Here is a 22,993-nt window from a genome sequence, read left to right on the forward strand (position 1 = left end):
GAGCCAATAAGATTCATAAAAATATTGATCATCTTTTCTCCCAATGGATGAAAGTGCAACAAAATATGAAGATTACCTTGCCCAATACCACGTTCTGATATATGACTTTTGCATTTGGGTGGGCCATAAAAAGTCAAATACAAAACAGAACAAACTAAAGACCTTATCCCTAAGTGTCAGACATTATTTCCAGTATCTATTGGTCACCTAGTTGTAAAACACACACATCACAACATTAGAAGACAAAAATGTACGTATGAATATGTCTCTAGACAAAAATTTTTTTCTTACTATGGCCTCAGCAAACATCAAATTCCCCAATAATTACTTAAATGTTTTAACTGGAATGCAACTAACTTGTATACAGAGATTGAAAAATAAGGAAATCATTTAATTGTAAGACTTACTGCAATTTTTTTTCTTCCTAATTCACAAACCGATCTTCAGAAAGCTTTCAACTGAAGGGGTTAGCGAAAGAAAGTGCTAAAGCCCAAGAGCATATTTTGTGTTACTGTATGCCTAAATTCAAAGGCAAGATGATAAATACAACAAGACAAAGCTATTTACACAGTAGACAGCATTTCCTATAGGCGCTTACAGATATGCCTGTTGGCACCATGCAGGGCATATGGAAACAGGGCATATGAACAGACTAATGCTTACTAAATTGTGGGTTAGCATTTTCTTCCACCAACTACTTTGAATGAAAAGCTAAAAACTTTTTTGTGGTAAAAGAAGACATTTTACAATAATGTTGTACAGTTATTTTACCAGGCAAATTATTCACAGAAATAATGAGCGTGCTCTCCACTAGAAGTGCACTGCAATCTTAAGAGAGAGAGAGATATGTCAAATAATATATCTAAATTATTAAATTAATAGAATAATCAATTAAATTTGTAAGAGGGATGTCCTGAAAGTAAGTTTCATCACAGTTTTTCACACAGAAACTGTATTGCCAAAAACAAACACACCATGGCACCATGAACTATGCACCATCCGCTGTTTTCTGACATAGTAGCCACCAACAATGAGGCATTTGCCACAGTGTGCAATCAATTTGAGGAAACAACTCTGGTAAAACTCAGTGCCTGCTCCACCTCAGCATTGGGTTGCAATGTTATTTTGATTTGTGAATGTGGAGAGAACACCCACTTCGACCTTCGTCCTCCACATTTTATCTTCTTCTCTGAACACGCAAAATCAGTGACTTACCATCTGATGAGACATGACCTCTCCACCATACCAGTCTGTAGGCATTCATGACTGACAAGAGACACTAGATGCGTGTGCCCATTTGTACTAGACAACAGAACGCACTTCCACTGGTGAACATGTTAGTACATGTCTGTCTGCCATTGTGATGTGTACTTTAATAACATTCATACATTAATCCTTGTCCCATATATCATGAATACGACATTATCTAATGATGTGGAACATGTCACTTTAACATCAGTTTTCTTTACACAAAATAATAATAATTTTTACAGTTATTACTTCATATCTACGAATTCATCTATTGAGTAGAAGGAGTGGTCATTCAGAAATTCTTGTAATTTGCTTTTAAATGTTGGTTGGCTATCTGTCGGATTTTAATACTATTTGGCAAATGACCAAAGATTTTTGTGGCAGCATAATTCACCCCTTCCTGTGCCAAAGTGAGATTTAATCCAGAATAGTGAAAAATCGTGCTTTCTTGTAGTGTTGTAGCCATGCACGTAGCTGTTATTTTTGAATTGGGATGGCTTATTAATGAAAATTTCATACATGAATATATATATATATATATATATATATATATATATATATATATATATTATGGAGGTACTGTGAATATCCCTAGTTCTTTACATAAATGTCTGCGAGGAGATCTTGGGTGGCCTCCAGCTATTATTCTGATAACACACTTTTGTGCAATGAATACTTTCTCTCTTAATGACAAATTGCCCAAAATATGATGCCATGTGAAAGCAGTGAATGAAAATAGTCACAGTAGGCGAATTTACTGAACTGTTTATCACCAAAATTTGCAATAACCCTAATAGCATAAGTAGCTCAACATAACCATTTCAATTCAATTCAATTTCTCAATGCAAACACCTAGAAATTTTGAGTATTCTGCCTTAGCAACAGACTTCTGTTCATAATCTAAATTTATTAACGGTGTTATGCCATTCACTGTACAGAATTGTATAAACTGAGTTTTCTCAAAATTTAGTGAGAGTCCATTTGCAGAGAACCTCTTAATAATTTTCTGAAAGACATTATTTGCAATTTCCTCAGCTGATTCTTGCTTAAGCTTATCTAGAAGAATTTCACAATCAAAAGCCTTTGTGAGATCACAAAATATCCCAATCGCATGCCAGTCTGCTGCTACTTTCTCTTCTTCAGTGCCCTGCGTATGTGTCTCTCTCTTCTTCAGTGCCCTGAGCATGTGTCATTCCTCCTCTGCTGATGCCTCTTCCACTGCTGAACCAGCAACGGGTATGGATTTATATGGCAATTGTTTGTGTCACTTACCGTGCCATCTTCTCTTCCAAAAAATTGATGAAACTTAGTGTCAGAACATCCCTTGTCTATATACTAATAACATAAAGTAAAATTAGCAGCACAACTCACTTCAGTCTTATCTTGTTCACTAAGGCGTGTTTCTAATACTGCACAGTGCTCTCGCATCTCTCGCAATTGTTTTTCCAAATCATCTCGCTCCTTGCAAAACCGCAAGTTGGTTTCACTGAGTGAGTTAAATGATTCATTCTAAAAATAAAATATGGAAAAAGTTACAATCATTAAGCATTTATAGAGTAGTACCCACAAAGTAAAAGAAAAACCATCACTTCTGTATTTTCAAAATGCAAAATAGCACTCAATACTACCCAGAGAGGAAGGAAGTATGTTCACACATCTCTAACAAACATTAAAACACATTTTGAGCCAAATTATTTCTCACATGGACTGCAAAACAAGAATACTAGCAACTTTGGGGAGAGCCATTAATTACAACATAGTGATTATTAACCCTTTCACTGCTACAGATTTGCTCTCTGCATTCCAATGAAGGCGCTTTTGTTGCCATACTGCTCAACAAATGCTGGTGCCTGTGCTGGGAGACAGAATTCTGGCCAACATGAAACATTTATCATCCCATTTTTCGAAAACTATGGGGGAAAAAATTTAATTTTTGCTGCAGTTACAATCTGATATCTTCACTCGATAAAGAATTAAATTTATTTTCGTTTTGCCTTGCATCAAATTAAGTAAAACACTGCACAAAATTTTAAAGATTTTGCAGAGATAAAAATGCTATAGCAAGAAAAAACACGATTTACGGAACATAATACTTTACAGAGCAACACATATGATACAATGATGTACAGGTTGCGCGTAGCACCGAACACACTGACTGGACAACAGTAATACACATTACAGAATATGCCCAGCACTCGTTTGAGATTGCTTAAATCAGGCCACGCCAACTCAAGCAATTAGTCCTTGCACACCCCAGTGCCACACCGGTGCTTTTCGCCTCCCTCCCCTCTTTTCTTCCAAGTAGAGGCTGTATTCATAAGGGGTGTCGACCAAGATTTCACTGTTACCAAGGCACTGTTGGATGTTATTCCTTTCTTCCTAGCTGTAGAGGAGGTTTTGAATGACATGTGGCTGATATTTGATCGCCTGTACAGCATTGGTACTGATAGGGCCCCTGCAATGTTGTCAGAAGGGGGTATAACTTTTCCCCAAGTTTAGGTCCACCATGGATAAAGTTGCAAAAATTGCAAAGTCTTGTAGAAAGCAATGCTTGAATAATCAGGAATTTAAAGAATTTTTGGAGGATCTTGAATCAACACACAGGGACATTCCTTTTTATTGTGCCCAGAGTATGCCCCAGTAAGTTTCCAGTTTGAGCTTATAAACTTACAGATCAACTCAATTTTGGCAGACTAAATTACAATCGTGATTTGGTTTCAATTTATAAAGGTGTTGATTAACAAGAATTCCTGAGGGTTCACGCCACTGCCCTGAGATGTGTTGCTATGTTCAGTACAATGTTCTTTTGAACAAATGTTTTCAATTATGAATATTCACAAAACAAAAACAAGGTCACATTTGTCTGATGCTTCATGAGAAACTATACTTCAAATTACAACTGCCAAAATCATAGATCCAACTATCCGAAAATCAGCGATGTCAAAGTGAAGCCAAAGATAAACAAAGAACATTGTAAATTAATGCAACATATAGAGCACAATAAAACTATTCTTTCCATTTGCATACAAAATTGGTATTGTTATTATTATTATTATTATTATTATTACTATTATTATTTTATTTATTTTAATACATGTATGCCACTTAATGCACACTGATTTGTGCTGCCACATTCACCAAACAACACAACAACTCTCGCCTCAATAAGCACTGCTACAACATGCTCCTCTCCTACCACTGCCAGAACAGTGCTGTGTCTGCCTCCCTCACCTTCCCCCACACCACCAACGCTACAGCAGACCACCGGTGCTTTTGTCAGTGCTCGCAAAATACCTATGTTAGCATGGCCTGGCTTAAACAATAACGTTTCTTTGGCGGCTCACCAGAGCACACCGGGCGGCTGACCCGGTGGCCTCTATAACCAGGACTGTGAACTTTATGGACACGAAATCTCTGAAATCGTGCAGGTCATGAGTGAAGGTACATCAAAAATTGCATTGCATAAGTTTTATGTATGGTTGATTTTAGCTCATACATTGCAGTGAATGAAATGTAAATAAGATATCGAAATTTTATTTAAAATTGAGATCAGAATGATAACTCATTTTGTTATCGAGCTATTTGGTTTTATATCCAATGGATGATCATGCAGGACACAGTCACTTCATTGTGCATCACAAATCATGTGGTCATAAAAAGTTTCATATCTCACATAAACGATTCAAGATATCAAAACAGGTTTTCTGAAAATGACAGCATGCAATAAGGCACATATGTTGTATGATAAATACTTGAAACTCTTTAATCACTGATATACGAAAGTTAACTCCTATACAGCAGTGAGAGCTAGATGTCTCAGGACACATTCAGACATCCATTGCACTGCAGGAAAAGCCAAGCTGCACACATACACACATCCACAGAAACTGGGGAACGGCAGCAGGATGTGATTATACATTCACAGCAGCGAATGGGATAAGGGAAATTACCAGGATAGATCCCACTATTCAATGCATATTTTCACACTGTATAGCTGTCAGTATCCAATAATGTAATGATCTTGGTGGATTGTTTTATGGAGAAGGAATGTATATGGGCTCAACAGCAAACTACACAGTACACTGAGACAAAAGTCTGCTAGTCTTTTGGTCAACTGCAATATAAGTGACATAATGATTGAGTGTCTGTTAAATGACGACACTGACAAGTGACGAGTAGGTTCTGCTGCGAACTGGTTATGCTGGTCCCAAGCCCTGAGATTCAAAAGCACTAAGGCCTCAGGTGAGGCCCCTGAAGCATAGTTATGCTTTGGTTTAGCTATGTTCATGTATCTTACCAAACTCTGTGGCCCTGGCTTGCCAGTGTAGCATGGACAGGAGTTCAAAAGGCAGTACTGCCACATGAGCTTCTATTGTTTTCCAAATTACAAAATTCTATGGCCCAAAGAAAAGTTAGCAGTGTTGGAAGAAGAGATAAATAAGGTTAAATTAAGAAAAAAAAAAAAGAAGACCAAACTGAATTAAAATCAGACTGTGTGTTTTACTACAAGAGGAAGATACTAGGAAAGATATTCATGTAGAAGATTAGCTGTGAACATGAAGATTAAAGAACAATAATACAGATATTGTGGAAATCTCAACCAGAATAGCAAGACTTCTGTTAAAAATCAACAACAGAAACTCTATGGAAATCTTCAGGTCAATTGCAGCAACTTGCTCACAGTGAAATGAAGAGGTAGAAGACCCTGTCAAAGAGTTATGGAATCTGATAAATGACAGCAAACCCCACCAAAGAGGTGATAGTGTGGATTTTAATGCCAGAATTAGAAAAAAATTTCTTCAGTGGAAATTTTTGATATGACATCAGAAATGTCTAAGATCACACTAGTAGAACTGGCTGAGAACAACAACTTGTTTATCCTCAGCATGTGCTTCCACAGCTGAAAATGGCTTGTTAAGGATAAAACTACACTAAAAATGAAGCCTATTAAATTTTACCAAATAATAATGTCACTGTCCTAAGCCACTTTCAAATTGTGATTACAGGCTCTTAAAAATAAATAAAATACTAGAAAGAAAAACACTTAATGGCACAAAAAATGCAGACTATGACACTTTATCTAAAAATAGAGAGGTATACCCAATTATATTAATCAACGAGTTCAGCATCTCACAATGTGTAGATTAGGAACACACAAATGAAATTATGTACCACAATGTGCTTATGCCAACATCAATAGATGTTGCAGGATCACAGAAACCAAAAAGCAAAGAGAACTCCACACACACACACACACACACACACACACACACACACACCTCTGATTATACTGTCCCTGATGACTGGTATATGTGGAGCTATCAAGTGCCATTCTGTCTATGTATGGGGAGGGTATTGTCAGCAAGGAAATTACAGTATCTATGGCTGATCAATCATGTGAGACTAGCTAACTAAATGATTTAATGGCCAATAGCCACAAGCTCACTCTCATTTCTTTGCAAATCAGCTGAGGCCATGTTTTTTAATATAACCCGTGCTACCCTAGATTATGACACTGCATTTAAGGACTCTGTTGAATAATTAAGTAGACCGCTTTTACTGTTGTACATGACACATATGACTGCATATGAGATTGCTAGAGTGATGTTGAGCTTTGGTGACTATGGGCTGGTGTAATTATTCAGTCAATCAAACTAAATATTGTTATGGTTTCCACCAGTATCACGAAGTCTTTGTTACTATAAGGCATCTGATCTGTATTCAGTTTAACTTGCATGCACAGTGAATTAGTTGCGTGAATTTGTTACTTTTTTTATGCCACAGAACAATTATTTACTTTTATTGTGAAGTCACCGACTTCAGTTTCACATTGCAGTATTCTTATGCAGGTGTAGTAATTAACTGCAACTATTGCTAAAACAGATCGCGTCACGGAAGTGCTAGCACAGCAGCTTGACTGAGGTGAGGAGTTGCATCTGGCAGAGTGGGCAAGAAAGAAAGGAAGCGGGGAGTTGGAGGGAAAGTTGGAGAAGGGTAGCTGGCAGGGAGAGGAAGTAGGTGGATGGGATAGAAATGTGACACTCATGAGCTTGGTCTGGTCACAAGCAAGGAAGTTGTGTGCAGTGAACAGTCATTTGAGAGAAATGGATTGGGAGGGACAGGTAGAATGGAAGAACAAAGAACTGTGGAGGGGTGAGAATGCAAGATGATTGAAGTTAGGTTCATGCAGCAAGTGCGCATATGGGGCACTGCGAGAGGAGACTGAGGCCAAGCTTTGAGGGCACGGAATGTTTTTACTCTTTATTTCAAGGGGCAAATTAAGGAAGATGGTAATCTCTAAATTATAACACTAGCACACACACACACACACACACACACACACACACACACACACACACACACATGGAAAGGACTTTCAATGCAACGCACAAAGAAAATGGCATTAAAATTGTCTGTCTTTGGAATGACAGGAAGCTGAATACTAAGACTGTCTTCAATGTTACAAATAGCTGCTTTCTTTTGTTGAATAGGATCGGACTTACTTTCTTTCTTTTCCTTTTACTAACATAAATATATCACAGTTACACAATTTAAAATTTATTTGAAAGAAGACAATTCCTAAAAACTGAAAAAACAATGCAGTTATTGCAAGCCCACAAAAAAATTAAGAAAAAAAAATCGCAGGAGAGACCAATCAGATCAGATTCCTCTGTGTAATGTACATAAGCATTAAAATTATCACCAAATGTATAGGAGGGAAAAAGTGGATTTTAATCAAGGAAAGGAAAATACACTTTATATCTGGATAGAGCACAATGAAAGTCATGGAATTATAGAGCAGAACAATGAGAATGAACCACTGTCTAGGATTCATAAATTTTGAGTTTACTTAGTCAGTACAGACTCTATACACTAACAAGGCACATATTAAATATATGGCAGCGTTACACAGCTTTTGGACAGTGGAAAATTCATAACTGAAAGAAGAGTTAAGCAAGGGGATGCCTTTTCACCAAAACTATTTACCGCAGTTCTAGAAAAAGTTTCATGCCTTTAGATAGGGAAAGAGAAGAAAGAATACAACATATTAATAGAACATATTTGAACCATCTTCGCTTTGCTGATGACCTTGCACTGTTTGCCATTATTGCAGATAAACTTCAACAACATATCGAAGCACAGTCAACAAGTGTGGAAGTAAACCTGAAAATCAATTATAATAATATTAACATAATATATAATAAGTACATTGAAATAGAAATAGTACTAATTTAAAATGAAGACATGGATCAGTTGACATATTTTTGTACCTAGGACAACTGAAGACAGCAACTGAATGAACAGGTAAGCAGAAACAGAAGAGTAGAGAGTGCTTTTAGTAACCTAAACAGAATTGTCAAAACTAAGCTTCTGATGTGCCTGAAATGAAATTTTACAATCAGTTTACAGGATGAGTCAGGAGGAAAGGTACATGCTTTGGAGCGTGCAGTATTTGTGATTCTGAACAAAAAAACTTCAAACAAACATATGCTGTTTTCTTAACCATATCCAATACACAGCTGTTTGAAAACCATGGGTGTCAGCCGCACATCCCTCACCAGCACTCACATGCTAATACAACCACAGTGACATAGGCAACATGTTCCACAAAATTTCGGGAGAAATGCCGGATGTTTGTAACTTCCTGCCACACTATTTCAGCACAGAGTCTTCTGGCCATCTCCAGGTGATACTGGCGAAAATGCACTGAGCTCTGAGTTTAAAGCCCTGCCTGCACATGCATGATGGATTCACTTGTCATTGTGGGTGTGCTACTTGAGTGTGTTCGATTATGTAGCACCGCGCGCCTTCCGTGGTGAAAACTCACCGCATTTATATCAATTCGATTGTCTTCCTGTGGTTCCATTACAGAACTACGCTGGCTACAGAGGTCACAAAATTTTTCAAAGATTGGATTCCATGCCGAATTCAACTGAAAACCGCCGTCTCGATTAATAAGAGACTCACTGTGAGACAGTCATATTTTCACAGATTCATTAATAACAGAACTCCAAAAGTTAGACATATGGGCCACAATTTTTGTCTCACTGTGATTCATTACATGATCTGTGGAAGTACAATGTTTGGTGATGGCAGACTTACAAGGCTGAAGGAGGCAAATATACCGCTGATGTTTACAATGCGATCCTGCACAGTACGTGCTGTTGCCCTATATAAGATTTGCCACATTCACAGGGAATCCTGTGAACACCTGCCTTGCGTCGCTCTAGATCATCTTTAACAGATCCCAACAGTGATGAAATTTTTGCAGGAGGGCAAAAGATTACTTTCAGTTTATAATTTCTTAGTATTCTGGCTATTTGCATTGAAATATTACCAATATATGGTAACGAGGCAGTCATTTTAAAGGCTTCTTCCTCTTTTTTTGCTCTGTCTTTTACAGGGCTGCAGTGCTCTCTCCACTTGCTGGAACGAATACCCATTCTTCAGAAATACATTCTGCAGGTGCTCCAGTTCTGTTTGCAAACTATCGGTGTCAAAGGTGACGTGAGCTCGGTCTTCAAAGCACCCATTGTTTGTGCCGGATGGTGGTAACTAGTGGCTTGCAAGTAAAGGTCTGTGTGAGTGGGCTTTCTATATACTGAATGATCAAGGGTGCCATCGCTGTTACTTTGCACCAAGACTCTTTTCCTTCCAATGATCAGTTCAGTTTCTGATCAGGGAAAGGTACTGAATCAGCAACTACATATCTAACAAAACATGCCCTAGATGCACTGGCTAAAGCAAATTGTACAATAGGTATATTCCTAAATCCAACTAAAGTTTTCAATTCAGTTGACCACAAAATACTGTTAAAGAAGCTAAATAAGCTGAGATAAGGGGGGTGGTGAAAAAGTGGTTTCTGTGACATCTAGAAAATGCAGTGCAAGCTGATTGAAATTACTTATATACAAAGTAGCTCCAAATATATTGTAAAACTTACTTCTGGTCCTAATTATATAAATATAGGGGTACTGCAGGGTAGTGTGCTAGGTCCAGTACTGTTCCTAGTTTACATAAATGATTTACCACAAAATATCAAGTGTGGACAAACAATATTGTTTGCAGATGACTCTAATGTACTGATCACTGACAAATCACTTGAAGCACTAAGAGAAAACAAGCACAATGAACTTTTACATAAACAAAAAGCAAGATTACAATAGCCTGGAAATAAATAATGAAAATATACTATGTGTGGAAAGCATAAAATTTCTGGGAATGCAAGATGATTGTTAATTAAAGTGGGAAGAACATGTAAAAATACTTAGCAACAGAATCTCTACACCATGCTATACCGTCCAAATTCTTACATCAGTATATGATATTTCATATTTCAAATCAGTGTTTATAGTCATTCTGTTATTAGCTATGGCATAATTTTTTGGATAGCGAATAAGAAAAATATTCAAGCTTTATTCAGACTGCAAAAAAGAGCAATATGTATAACGACCAAAAGTGAAAGGACAGCTCACTGCTTCAAACTTTTTAAAATGCAGGAAATATTAACCATACCTTGTGAATTTATTTTTCAGAGTGTTACACATGTTAAAAAAAATATTGACACTATGTTAAAAATTGCTTAGTACTAGATTATAAGAACAGAAACTGCTACAATCTGCATCTGAACAGAAAAATTAAAGTTAAACTCAGTAGATGGCACTGTACAATGCAATCATATCATATAACAAATTACCACAACATATAAAAGACACAGATACTATTAACTGTTTCAAAACAAAACTGAAGGATTATTTACAAAATAAAAGCTTTTATGTGGTAATGAAGTAATTATATTAAAACAGCCTGTCTATTACAAGATGTACTGTCTATAATGTGTATAAAAGTAATAATAAGCTGAGACTATAAAAAATGCAATTAGATTAAAAAATTCACTGCTAATTAACATATAAGAAATTAATTTCAAGCCATAAAAAATTCAGTGTCTTTCATGACAAAATCCACACAACGTAAATTGTTTCGCAGATTAAAAAGCAATCGATCAATCAAAAGAGGAACCTCTTACTCTTATTTTACATGCATATGCTAAGGTAAAGAACCCTACAAATGAGCTCTGATACGCAACACATTACCTGTCTACAATAGTTGCACAACGCACTGCAACTGAAAGTGCACCTTTGTCACAAATTTTGTGACGAAATGTACACAATTAACCAAAACATCAGACCACAATGTTTCATTTACGATCACCCGGATTTGTTCTGTTCCCCACTGTTGTCATTAGTTTCCTTGAAACTGCTAAAAACAGAACATATTTTCATATGATTTTTTTGTTCTCAATCGCTAAAACTATCACCCCTCAAAGCATGTATCTTTTTTCCTGACTCGCCCCATAGATAACTAGTTTTGACGCTCAACTGAAGGTTGAGTGTTACTGCAAAACACAGGAAAATACACAAATGGGTCAGGGAACATAGCCATGCAAAACGGATGGTAGATGAACCCAGCAAGTTCTGTTATGATTTCATACAGATAAGAAATGTCACAAATGACAAAATAACAGACAGTAAGTAGATCACATAAAAATATGCAGGAGTGACATGAAAGGTGGGTAGAAGACATTAAAAACATGCATTAAGACGAAGACCATAATGCATGGAAATGTATTAGGGAAGATTTTATTTAACAGTGGTTGGTGGTGGTGATGGTGATTTTCTCTTTTAAAAAAGCTAGGGAATTACACAGTATGAGAAATGGTGTGTGTGTGTGTGTGTGTGTGTGTGTGTGTGTGTGTGTGAGAGAGAGAGAGAGTGTGTTAAGAGTGTTCAAGCCAGCAATGTTTATCAGTATGTTTCATTAGATGTGTATCTGCTGTGAAACACACCTTGCTGTCTAAAGAAGCCATTTGGTGGTAGCTCACATAGCTTTCACTTACCTTTTCTTTTTGTTTTGTTAGCCTTTGACATTAACCATGTAGTCAGAGAAGTGAGTAACTACAGATTTGGTATACAGGGTGTATTGTATTGTATGTTAAACGGGGACCTAGAAACGACGGAGAGGCTACATCCCTGCCGCAGTGGTCCACGCCCCCACGACGACTACCGCAGTCCACTTCACACCTCTGCCGCCCCACACCGAACCTGGGGTTATTGTGCAGTTCGGCACCCGGTTGAACCCCCCCCCTCCCCCCCCCCTCCCCCAGGAAAGTCTCACACCAGACGAGTGTAACCCCTGTGTGTGCATGGTAGAGTAATGGTGGTGTACACATTCGTGGAGAACTTGTTTGTGCAGCAATCGCCAACGTAGTGTAACTGAGGCGGAATAAGGGGAACCGGCCCGCATTCGCCGAGGCAGATGGAAAACCACCTAAAAACCATCCACGGAGTGGCTGATTCACCGGACCTCAACACAAATCTGCCGAGCGGATTCGTGCCGGGGACGGGGCACTCCTTCCCGCCTGGAAAGCCGCGTGTTTGACCGCACGGTTAACCGGGCAGGCGGTATACAGGGTGACTCACTAACTGTTGCCACCTGGAGTGGCTCCGAAAGTGTGATGGGAGCTGAAAGGCTTGTGCAACAAATGTTGTGTGGAACAGCAGGGGCCATAATATGACATTGGTTTTTTCTTGGTAGGTGGGGTCGCTTCAGAGATGTGAAGGTCAACAATGTTTCTTTTTTAATGGGATGCTATACTTTCGTGCTTGTTTTCTGATGGCGGCTGTTGACCCGAGCCCAATGATGTGCAGAACTAGGGTCTTTGAATTTCAACGAGGGTCGAGGGGATGGCGTGGGCGTCCATTTGCGGAGGGTGTTCGGGGCGATGGCCGTTGGTGTCAGTGCAGTGTTGCAATCTTCTTGTCGTGGATTGGGTGGGATTTATTATCACTCGATGGTGAGTGTTCATCGGAGGTGAGGGTATCATCTGGAGTGCCCCAGGGAAGTGTGCTAGGTCCGCTGTTGTTTTCTATCTACATAAATGAACTTGGACAGTATTTGTGATTGGTGTAAAGAATGGCAGCTAACTCAAAATATAGATAAATGTAAATTAATGCAGATGAATAGGAAAAAGAATCCTGTAATATTTCAATACTCCATTAGTAGTGTAGTGCTTGACACAGTCACATCGATTAAATATTTGAGTGTAACACTGCAGAGCGATATGAAGTGAGAAAAGCATGTAATGGGAGTTGTGGGGAAGGCAGATAGTCATCATCTTAAGTAGAATTTGGGGAAGATGTGGTTCATCTACGCCTATAAAACACTAATACGACCTATTCTTGAGCACTGCACGAGCGTTTGGGATCCCTATCATCAGGTCGGATTGAGGGAGGACGTAGAAGCAATTCAGAGGCGGGCTGCTAGATTTGTTACTTGTAGGTTTGATCATCACACGAGTGTTACGGAAATGCTTCAGGAGGTCGGGTGGGAGTCTGGAGGAAAGGAGGTGTTCTTTTCGTGAATTGCTACTGAGTAAATTTAGAGAACCTGCATTTGAGGCTGACTGCAGTACAATTTTACTGCAGCCAACTTACATTTCGCGGAAAGACCACAAAGATATGAGAGATTAGGGCTCATACAGAGGCATATAGGCAGTCATTTTGCTCTCGTTCTGTTTGCGAGTGGAACAGGGAGAGAAGATGCTAGTTGTGATATGAGGAACCCTCTGCCACGCACCGTATGGTGGTTTGCGGAATATGTATGTAGATGTAGATGATAATGACAATAGGTATCAAAGCCAGTAATTTAAGAATGAAATCATCCTCAAACCTGGCTCTTCCCAATGACTAAGCCTACTGTGCTTCTGGTAGAGCACCTAGTCTTGTTGGTTTTCCAAGTTTTGAGTTGTGTAAGGAGTCAAGATTTGCACCTGAACAAATAACATTTTCCAAATGAGCCCTATAACAATGAAACAGCTATTTTTTGGGGGAAACTGTAACAAAGTGTTTTAGAAAGTGCAGAAAGCAGTGAAGTCATTAATAGAAACGAGTTCTCAAGCCCAATGAGTGCCAGAGAAGAAATTAAGCAATCACCTTTTTTAAAGGTTTTTGCACTTGCCTGGAAAGGTTTTTGAAACAATGGGAAGTATAAAATAAAATGGCCATCACACAAATCAACATTTTAAAGCGGACACTGTTTACCCCAGAAAATCAACCAATTGTAAAGTAATACTGGAAGAGTATTGAATTCTTACTCATTTAATGTGATCACATCTCAAAGAGCTTGACACAGTATATGGTGGCATCATAAGACGCAATTTCTTTTATTGTTGTTGTGCATAAGATAATCATAATTATACATTATCAATAATGGTAACCATTATTACATCACATGGCCAGAAAATACTATGAAAAAATTAAAGTTGTGGTGAACAATAGTTCATGAACTGAAAAAGGAATATTCTGTGTAAGATCCTTCTGTAATAAAAATTTAAAACAAATGTTTTATTTTTGCAAAACTGCACAACTGTTTCTTTATATGTAACATACTATGTTGCTTAGAAAAGGAGTTACACAATGCAGCTGACAATTAATCATTATATTCTACCCTATTACTTTCTCACAAACAAATCAAACAATGGACAATTGGATACTTCACACATTACCGGTGCAAAAATGCCTTAGTGATTTATTTGAAATATTATACACCTCCACGACAATTTGTGCTTTTGAGCAATTTTATTATGTTCACAATTTTATTGGAAAATGATGGTGTAAAAGTGGTTTGGCTAACTGTGTCCATCTCATAAATACCTTCAAAGAAGTGATGTTACCTATCTCACAACATGTTTTCCGTTACTTGTTGTCTGGCTGCTCTGTTGATTAGATCTTCATGATCCTCAACAAACTTCCCAATTTTTAGGAACCATTCTTTATCTGAATTTACTTTTATAACAGAACTGTTAATTTGGGGCACAAGATGTAATTCCAACAATTTTTTTTAAATTAATTTCCTTACTATAGTGTAGGGTTTCTTGTAATATAGACTCTCCTCCAACTTTGTTACCCCCAAAGTTATGTGCTAAAATGCCCAGTTGCTGTCCATGCAGTTTATTACCGCTGAAGAATTCTTTTTATTTTTCACATGCACTTGCTTCCCTCTGACACAGGACATACTCAAGATCCCCAAAAGGTGACAGTAGCAATATAACTTGTATAAATAACATTTTCACAAATGCTCACCTTCAAAATATTAGACTGCCTTGTAGATGCCAGCAAGTCTTCTTCAAACCTTTTCTCTTTATCTGACACAACGTCTTTCCCTGTCTTTACCAGTTCCCTTTGATTGTACAAAGCAGTTATATTGTCTTCTGAAGTCCTGGATTTTACAATGGCAGCATTTTTCTCTTCGTGTAAGCTCTTTATTATATTTCTAAGTTTTTCATATGATTTGGCAATGGAACTTATTTCATAAGACTGAATTGCTGCTTCATTTCCGTCGGTCTGTAAAAGCAGGGCACACAAATTATAAACAAAAATCACGTTGAAAAACAATCTCTTGGAATATGTCATTATTAAAAGAACACATATTATTAAAAATATACAGTAACTGGATAGATAAAAAGTCCACTCACCAGCCGGCAGCAGGGGAACGCACATATAAAAGGTATTAAAGTTTGCAAGCAGTAGAGCCAGGGGTTTCTTCTTCTGGTATAAGGGTTGAAAGGGACAGGAAAAGGAAAAGAGAGGTGAAGAAAAAGGACTGGTGAGGTTTAGGGGAAAGGGGTAGAGCTCAGAAAAGTTGTCCAGAACTCCAAGTCATGGGAGATTTCCTGTCCAGTTAGTCTCCGCTGACTTGGAGTTCTAGGCGACTTCGTGTAATTCAAACTAAGTGCTTTTAGGTTTGCAATATAATAATCACTATCTTTCTAGCAAGAACGTTAAGAGTAAATTTCAAGTAAAATAGTACATGGAAATGGAAGAAAAGCAGAGCTGTGGCAATGTTGAGTTTGCACCCCTGTACCAAAACTTTAATGCAGTTTCCTAAAACTTCAAAAACACATCATGTTTCGCCAATGTCCCTAGTTCTGGCTATCATTTAAACAAATTGTATAAGTGAAATTCAAAACAACTTCTTATGAGCTACAATGCTGGGAAAAGAGTTAGAACTCCCTTTCAGAAGTTTCAAATTCACTCAAAATATGTTGTTGCAACAGTGCATATGGAGTACATGAAATGCCTACATTTACACATCAACAGCACAAGTGGTTCTGAGATTTCAGGTACCGACTCATTTAGTATGTGGTATAGCCTCCACAGGCGGCAATGCAGGTGCCTATCAACCGTACAAATGCTGAATATTGTCCTGGGATATGTTATGCCACGCCTGCTCAAACTTTTCATGTAGTTCTGTAAGATTGTTGGCTGATGAGTCGTACGAGTCACTCCTCATCCCATCACATCCCACACAAGCTCGACTGAAGACAAGTCCAGAGATTGTACTGGCCAGAGCATGTTGCATTTCACAGGCAGTGTGTGGGTGAACATCATCCTGTTTGAACAACATGTTGCCTTCCTGTTGCAAGAACAATAAAATAACAGGTCTAACAACATTCTGCACGTACCGAGTGCTGGTTAGCATCCCCTCCAGAAACACCAAAGTTGCATAAGAGTTGTAGCCGATCATACCCCAGGCCATAAGATCTGGGGTGTGCCTTGGTGAAATGCACTTTCGAGACAGCGTTCACCAGGTCAACGTCATACTGCTTTCATCACTGATGACCATGGCACACCATTCCATCTTCCGCATAATCCTTCGAAGGCACCAGTCGAGCCGTGCATGTCGATGTTGTGACTGTGATGTAAGTGGAAGATGGGCTAGAGTTGTGCATGCCTACAGTCCCACTGCAAATGACCAGTTCACAACAGTTTGTATTCACACATCTGGGCTCAAAAGCCTTCTTATCTGTGCTGTGGTAGCTGTATAATCTGCCACTGCTGTCCTTACAATACAACGATCCTGGAAGGCATTTGTGCTGCTTGGATATCCAGAACCTCACCAAAGGATGTGAGAATGTTCATGTGATCCCTGATACCTGCACTGTTGCACATCTGACATAGCATGTACACTTGTGTGGCAATTCTCCAAAAGGACCATCCCACAAATTGGAAGGCAGTTTCAAATTTGCTCAGTTGGCTGTAGGAAGGATGAGTGCATCTCCGTGACATGGTTGACTGCTTGTTTAACACGTTTGCTGCACACTGAGCCTTCTGGCTATGAGCATTCCCTATTAATGGGTCACACAGATACTGCTCTGCTAGCTACACCTATCTACTATCCACCAGGTAGCATATGCCCTCTTCAGATCAAAATCAACATGATCTTTCCAGGTGTACAACCCCCCCCCCCCCCCCCCAGTAATGTATATTTACACAAGAACAGACAATACAGTAGCATAAAACATTTAAATATCAGTAGCAAACTATCATAAATACAAAAGACATGGCACATACTGCACACATCAATGGCAAGTGAATTCACTGTGCAGATTTTTCAATATACTCTTAGGTCTATCACAGACATACCACAACAGCCAATTTAAGGTTTTTGCTAGCTTCTGTATCTAGAATTATAAAGCTTCATTGCCTTCTTGGGGAGTTTAAAACTCTGGCACTTTGATGTGAATGCTTCAGAGGCTCATCACTGGGATTTTTAGTGTCTTCTGTGGGGACATTTCTTTGAGTGTTAGGCTAATACTTCAGAGTCTCCTACAGCTATCATGACCTCGACTGAATGGAGAGCCGCCTACTAAAAATCAAAACCTTCTGTAAACCCCACACACAGTGAGCGACCCTATGGCCCCAGCCAGGAAATCTCAACCCACGTTCTGAGGCACACAATTAGTTTTGGTGACTACGCTGCTGATTGTGAGATTTATTGAAATCAGATGATGAATGCTCCTCTTCTCCATCTTCCCTGAAGGTTGCAGAAATGATCCAAATGACCATGGAGTACAAGCATCATTTGTTAACATGTTGCAGCTGGTTGCAGAGACTGTGAACAGCCTCTTCAGCATTCTGAATGAGACACCAGGCATTCACATTGAGAGCATGGTACGATCCTCCCTATCTCTTGCTGCCATTTCCCTAACTTGCACCATTATTTACTGTGTATTTGAATTGTCAACGATTAACAGACTTTTATTCACATGCACTTGCTTCCCTCTGACACAGGACATACTCAAGATCCCCAAAAGGTGACAGTAGCAACAATTCCACAGATAGCTGTGCTAAAAAAATTTCATCTGTTGATACAGTATCTACAGCAATGGGTGAGATTACTTCCAGTATGCTGAATATCTTGCCACAGCATTCATGCACAAGTTTTGCTTACCATACCCATTCCACATCAATATCAAATCCTCCCATACTTCTGAGAGTCAATGCATACTAAACTGCTTCATCCATGAAAGTTTCAACTACCATTTGTGGCATCACTGTTATGGTTGAGGCGTATGGGCCCACAGACTCAGCCTCATGAAACCTGTGTGGATATAAGAAGAGTGTAAAGAATATTATCCTGTGAAGTACTGGGGATTTCAGGACCACTCCTACTGTATTACTGACAATATGGGGACTGTGTTCATTTGATTTGGTAATTCTACAACAGGATGCATGTTACATATTTAAGAAAATAGAAGTGAAAAAAAAAAATTAGACGCATAATTAATATAACTGATTTAGCATACAAGAAATTAAAGATGTGGGTGAGACAAGGGAAATCTTACATACATGGAGTAAAAGTTACCCTTTACTTTCCAATCTAGACACTGTGCAAAGTGAGGCAACGCCAAATAATAAAAAGTCTGACAGTTATAAGGATAACTGCCCCCCACGAACCATGAACCTAGCCGTTGGTGGGGAGGCTTGCGCGCCTCAGCGATACAGATGGCCGTACCATAGGTGCAACCAAAATGGAATGGTATTTGTTGAGAGTCCAGACAAACATGTGGTTCCTAAAGAGGGGCAGCAGCCTTTTCAGTAGTTGCAGGGACATCAGTCTGGATGACTGACTGATCTGGCCTTGTAACACTAACCAAAACGGCATTGCTGTTCTGGTACTATGAACGGCTGAAAGCAACGGAAACTACAGCCGTAATTTTTCCCGAGGGTATGCAGCTTTACTGTATGGTTAAATGATGATGGCGTCCTTTTGGGTAAAATATTCCAGAGGTAAAATAGTCCCCCATTTGGATCTCCGGGTGGGGACTACTCAGGAGGACGTCGTTATCAAGAGAAATAAAACTGGCATTCTACGGATTGGAGCGTGGAATTGCAGATCCCTTAATCAGGCAGGTAGGTTAGAAAATATAAAAAGAGAAATGGATAGGTTAAAGTTAGATATAGTGGGAATTAGTGAAGTTTGGTGGCAGGAAGAACAAGACTTTTGGTCAGGTGAATACAGGGTTATAAATACAAAATCAAATAAGGTAATACAGGAGTAGGTTTAATAATGAATAAAAATATAGGACTGGGGGTAAGCTACTACAAACAGCATAGTGAACGTATTATTGTGGCCAAGATAGACACGAAGCCCACGCCTACTACAGTAGTACAAGTTTATATGCCAACTAGCTCTGCATATGATGAAGAAATTGATAAAATGTATTATGAGATAAAAGAAATTATTCAGGTAGTGAAGGGAGAAGAAAATTTAATAGTCATGGGTGACTGGAATTCGGTAGTAGGAAAAGGGAGAGAAGGAAACGTAGTAGCTGAATATGTATTGGGGGTAAGAAATGAAAGAGGAAGCCGTCTGGTAGAATTTTGCACACAGCCTAAAACAATCATAGCTAACACTTGGTTCAAGAATCATGAAAGAAGGTTGGATACATGGAAGAACCCTGGAGATACTGGATGGTCCCAGATAGATTATATAATGGTAAGACAGAGATTGAGGAATTGGGTTTTAAATTATAAGACATTTCCATGGGCAGATTGGACTCTGACCACAATCTGGAGAAGAAATAAAAACTTTGAGGTTCGCTGATGACATTGTAATTCTGTCAGAGACAGCAAAGGACTTGGAAGAGCAGCTGAACGGAATGAACAGTGTCTTGAAAGGAGGATATAAGATGAACATCAACAAAAGCAAAATGAGGATAATGGCATCTAGTCGAGTTAAGTCGGGTGATACTGAGGGACTTAGATTAGGAATTGAGCCACTTAAAGTAGTAAAGAAGTTTTGCTATTTGGGGAGCAAAATAACTGATGATGGTCGAAGTAGAGAGGATACCAGCAATAACAAGGAAAGTGTTTCTGAAGAAGAAAAATTTGTTAACATCGAGTATAGATTTAAATGTCAGGAAGTCATTTCTGAAAGTATTTGTATGGGGTGTAGCCATGTATGAAGGTGAAACGTGGACAATAAATAGTTTAGACAAGAAGAGAATAGAAGCTTTCTAAATGTGGTGCTACAGGTGAATGCTGAAGATTAGATGGGTAGATCACATAACTAATGAGGAGGCATTGAATAGGACTGGGGAGAAGAGGAGCTTGTGGCACAACTTGACTAGTAGAAGGGATCGGTTGGTAGGACATGTTCTGAGACATCGAGGGATCACAAATTTAGCAGTGGAGGGCAGCGTGGAGGGTAAAAATCGTATAGGGAGAACAAGAGATGAATACATTAGGCAGATTCAGAAGGATGTATGTTGCAGTAAGTACTGGGAGATGAAGAAGCTTACACAGGATAGAGTAGCATGGAGAGCTGCATCAAACCAGTCTCAGGCTGAAGACCACGACGACAACAACAACGGTCAGATGAGAGTTTTGCAAGCTGCCTCCTTTGTGGGTGGGCTACACAACTCAAGGATTCTTCCAATGAATCTCAGTCTCGTATGTCTTACCTGTGATCAGTTTTATGTGGAGGGCCAATTGGCACTCCCTATGCCAAGTGTCAATCCTCCGCAGGTCTTCCTCCATTTCAATAACATTTTTTAGGTTTGTGACTTATCTGTACACAACAGCATCATCTGCCTCAACTCTCAACTGTTAGATTTCTGACGTACAGATTTTTGTTTTCTTATTTGTCTCCTTAAATTCTGTGGACTGTCCTCCTACTATCTAGAATCATTCATTAGAATATGTTGCAATGGTGGCAGCTCTTCCTACTCATCTTCTCCCTCTCCCTAACCAAACCTTACAACACGTACGTTCAACCACTGGAGATGGTCACTCATCGGCGAAGTGTTTGTGCCATCAAATAGGAATAGATTTTTTCATGCAAGCATTTGTGTGTGTTTCAAGAAATATTATTTTCATTGAGAAACTTAGTTATGTTCACACCTAAAAGAAATATGGCTTTTCATTTATTTATTTTGATTTTTTTCATACAAGCATTTGTGCATGTTTCAAGAAATATTATTTTCATTCAGAAACTTAGTTATGTTCACACCTAAAAGAAATATGGCTTTTCATTTATTTATTTATTTATCTATTTAGTTTTGAATTTGGCACTACCACAACCAAAATTACAGCTTTCACATTGGTGCTGCTTTTAGAGGAATATAATACAGTATCCACACAATTTTAAATATTGTGTATTTCTTGACAGTGGTTCCAATACAACATGTTGTTAGCTTTAAGCATGGTAGCACATTTGGATGCTCCAATAGAACAGTTTATTCAAACTGCATGGAGAAAAAAAAAACATATTGTTGAAATTACTTACTTCAGTATCATCAGCAGTTGTCACATCTGGGGCAGTATTTGTTTTGTCACTCAGAAGGGCCTACAAATAACAGAAAATATATGAACATGTACAGAAAAAAATAATTCAAGACACGGGAAAACATGTCAGTAATCATAAAATTAATTAAATAGTTATCTGTTATATTTGAGGATGCCAATTTTGGCACTACACTGGAACTGATACAAGCAGAACAATTACAGAGACAGCTGTGCAGCAAGCAAGTCACAGCTACCAATCCCATAACCTACGAAAGATCAAGTGAGCAACAAATGAAGGTTATTTTATGGCATAAAGGCTGCTGCAAATGCTGCTTCAGTTCACTTAACTTGCAGTACTGACTTATGTTTCTATTAGCATGCTTCTGGCTGGATCACCTCAACAACAACCTTTGCTATATTTGGACATTGGCTATGGACGTATTTTGACAGGAATTGTTATTTGCTACAACTAGACTTTTACTATGTTTCTTGACTTCTTTTAAGTCACGTGTTAGGTAGCGTTAGTGCTTTGTCCAAACACTCACAGTGTTGTACCTTTTCCTCACAAAGTTCTGTTTGTGTACCACTGCCTTCACATTTTTGGTGTTAAATAAATGTTTGCCTAACACAGACACTACTTTGTTGATGCACTGGGGCAAGGAACATAGCTTCCTGTTTGTTAGACTCAGGTTCTGATATCTTTTGCTTATTGCATAATTTAGTTCCCTTAGTGAACCCAATATTGTCAGCTTTCCAAGAAATATGTAAATTTCTACAAAAATTTTCTAATACTAGTTTATTAGCACACAATTACATCATCATCAAAGCTATCTAACCATACAACTCCTTTGGGGCAGTCATGCAATCTTCTTCATGTGTCACACAAATGAGCTACCTGACACAGCAATGGTCCTTAACATCTAAATTGCACAACAGCATCCTCTCTTGACTGTGAAATACACACCACCAAATACAGACTCCATCCAGCTCTGACTGTTTCATGCATCACAATAATCAAAAGTGGCCATTGTGTCTTAATTCATGTAACAACTGTCACAACCTAAGACATGTAGCTAGTGTTTGCAACAGTAGCTCAGCTGCCCTGTCACAAA

General features: G+C 38.6%; 1 protein-coding gene across 1 annotated transcript in view; it reads right to left on the reverse strand.

The window, feature by feature from the left end:
- Nucleotides 1–22,993, reverse strand: part of LOC126353882 (nucleoprotein TPR-like) — a 342,294-nt gene that overhangs the window by 68,416 nt on the left and 250,885 nt on the right. The window contains exons 19-21 of the mRNA XM_050003086.1: nucleotides 21,883–21,942; nucleotides 15,393–15,653; nucleotides 2,623–2,760 (exon numbers count right to left, since the gene is read on the reverse strand). Of these exons, the coding sequence (XP_049859043.1) occupies nucleotides 2,623–2,760; nucleotides 15,393–15,653; nucleotides 21,883–21,942 (459 nt within the window). The remainder of the gene's footprint in view (nucleotides 1–2,622; nucleotides 2,761–15,392; nucleotides 15,654–21,882; nucleotides 21,943–22,993) is intronic.

Source organism: Schistocerca gregaria, chromosome 3, assembly GCF_023897955.1.
Source record: "Schistocerca gregaria isolate iqSchGreg1 chromosome 3, iqSchGreg1.2, whole genome shotgun sequence".
Classification (NCBI taxonomy): domain Eukaryota; kingdom Metazoa; phylum Arthropoda; class Insecta; order Orthoptera; family Acrididae; genus Schistocerca; species Schistocerca gregaria.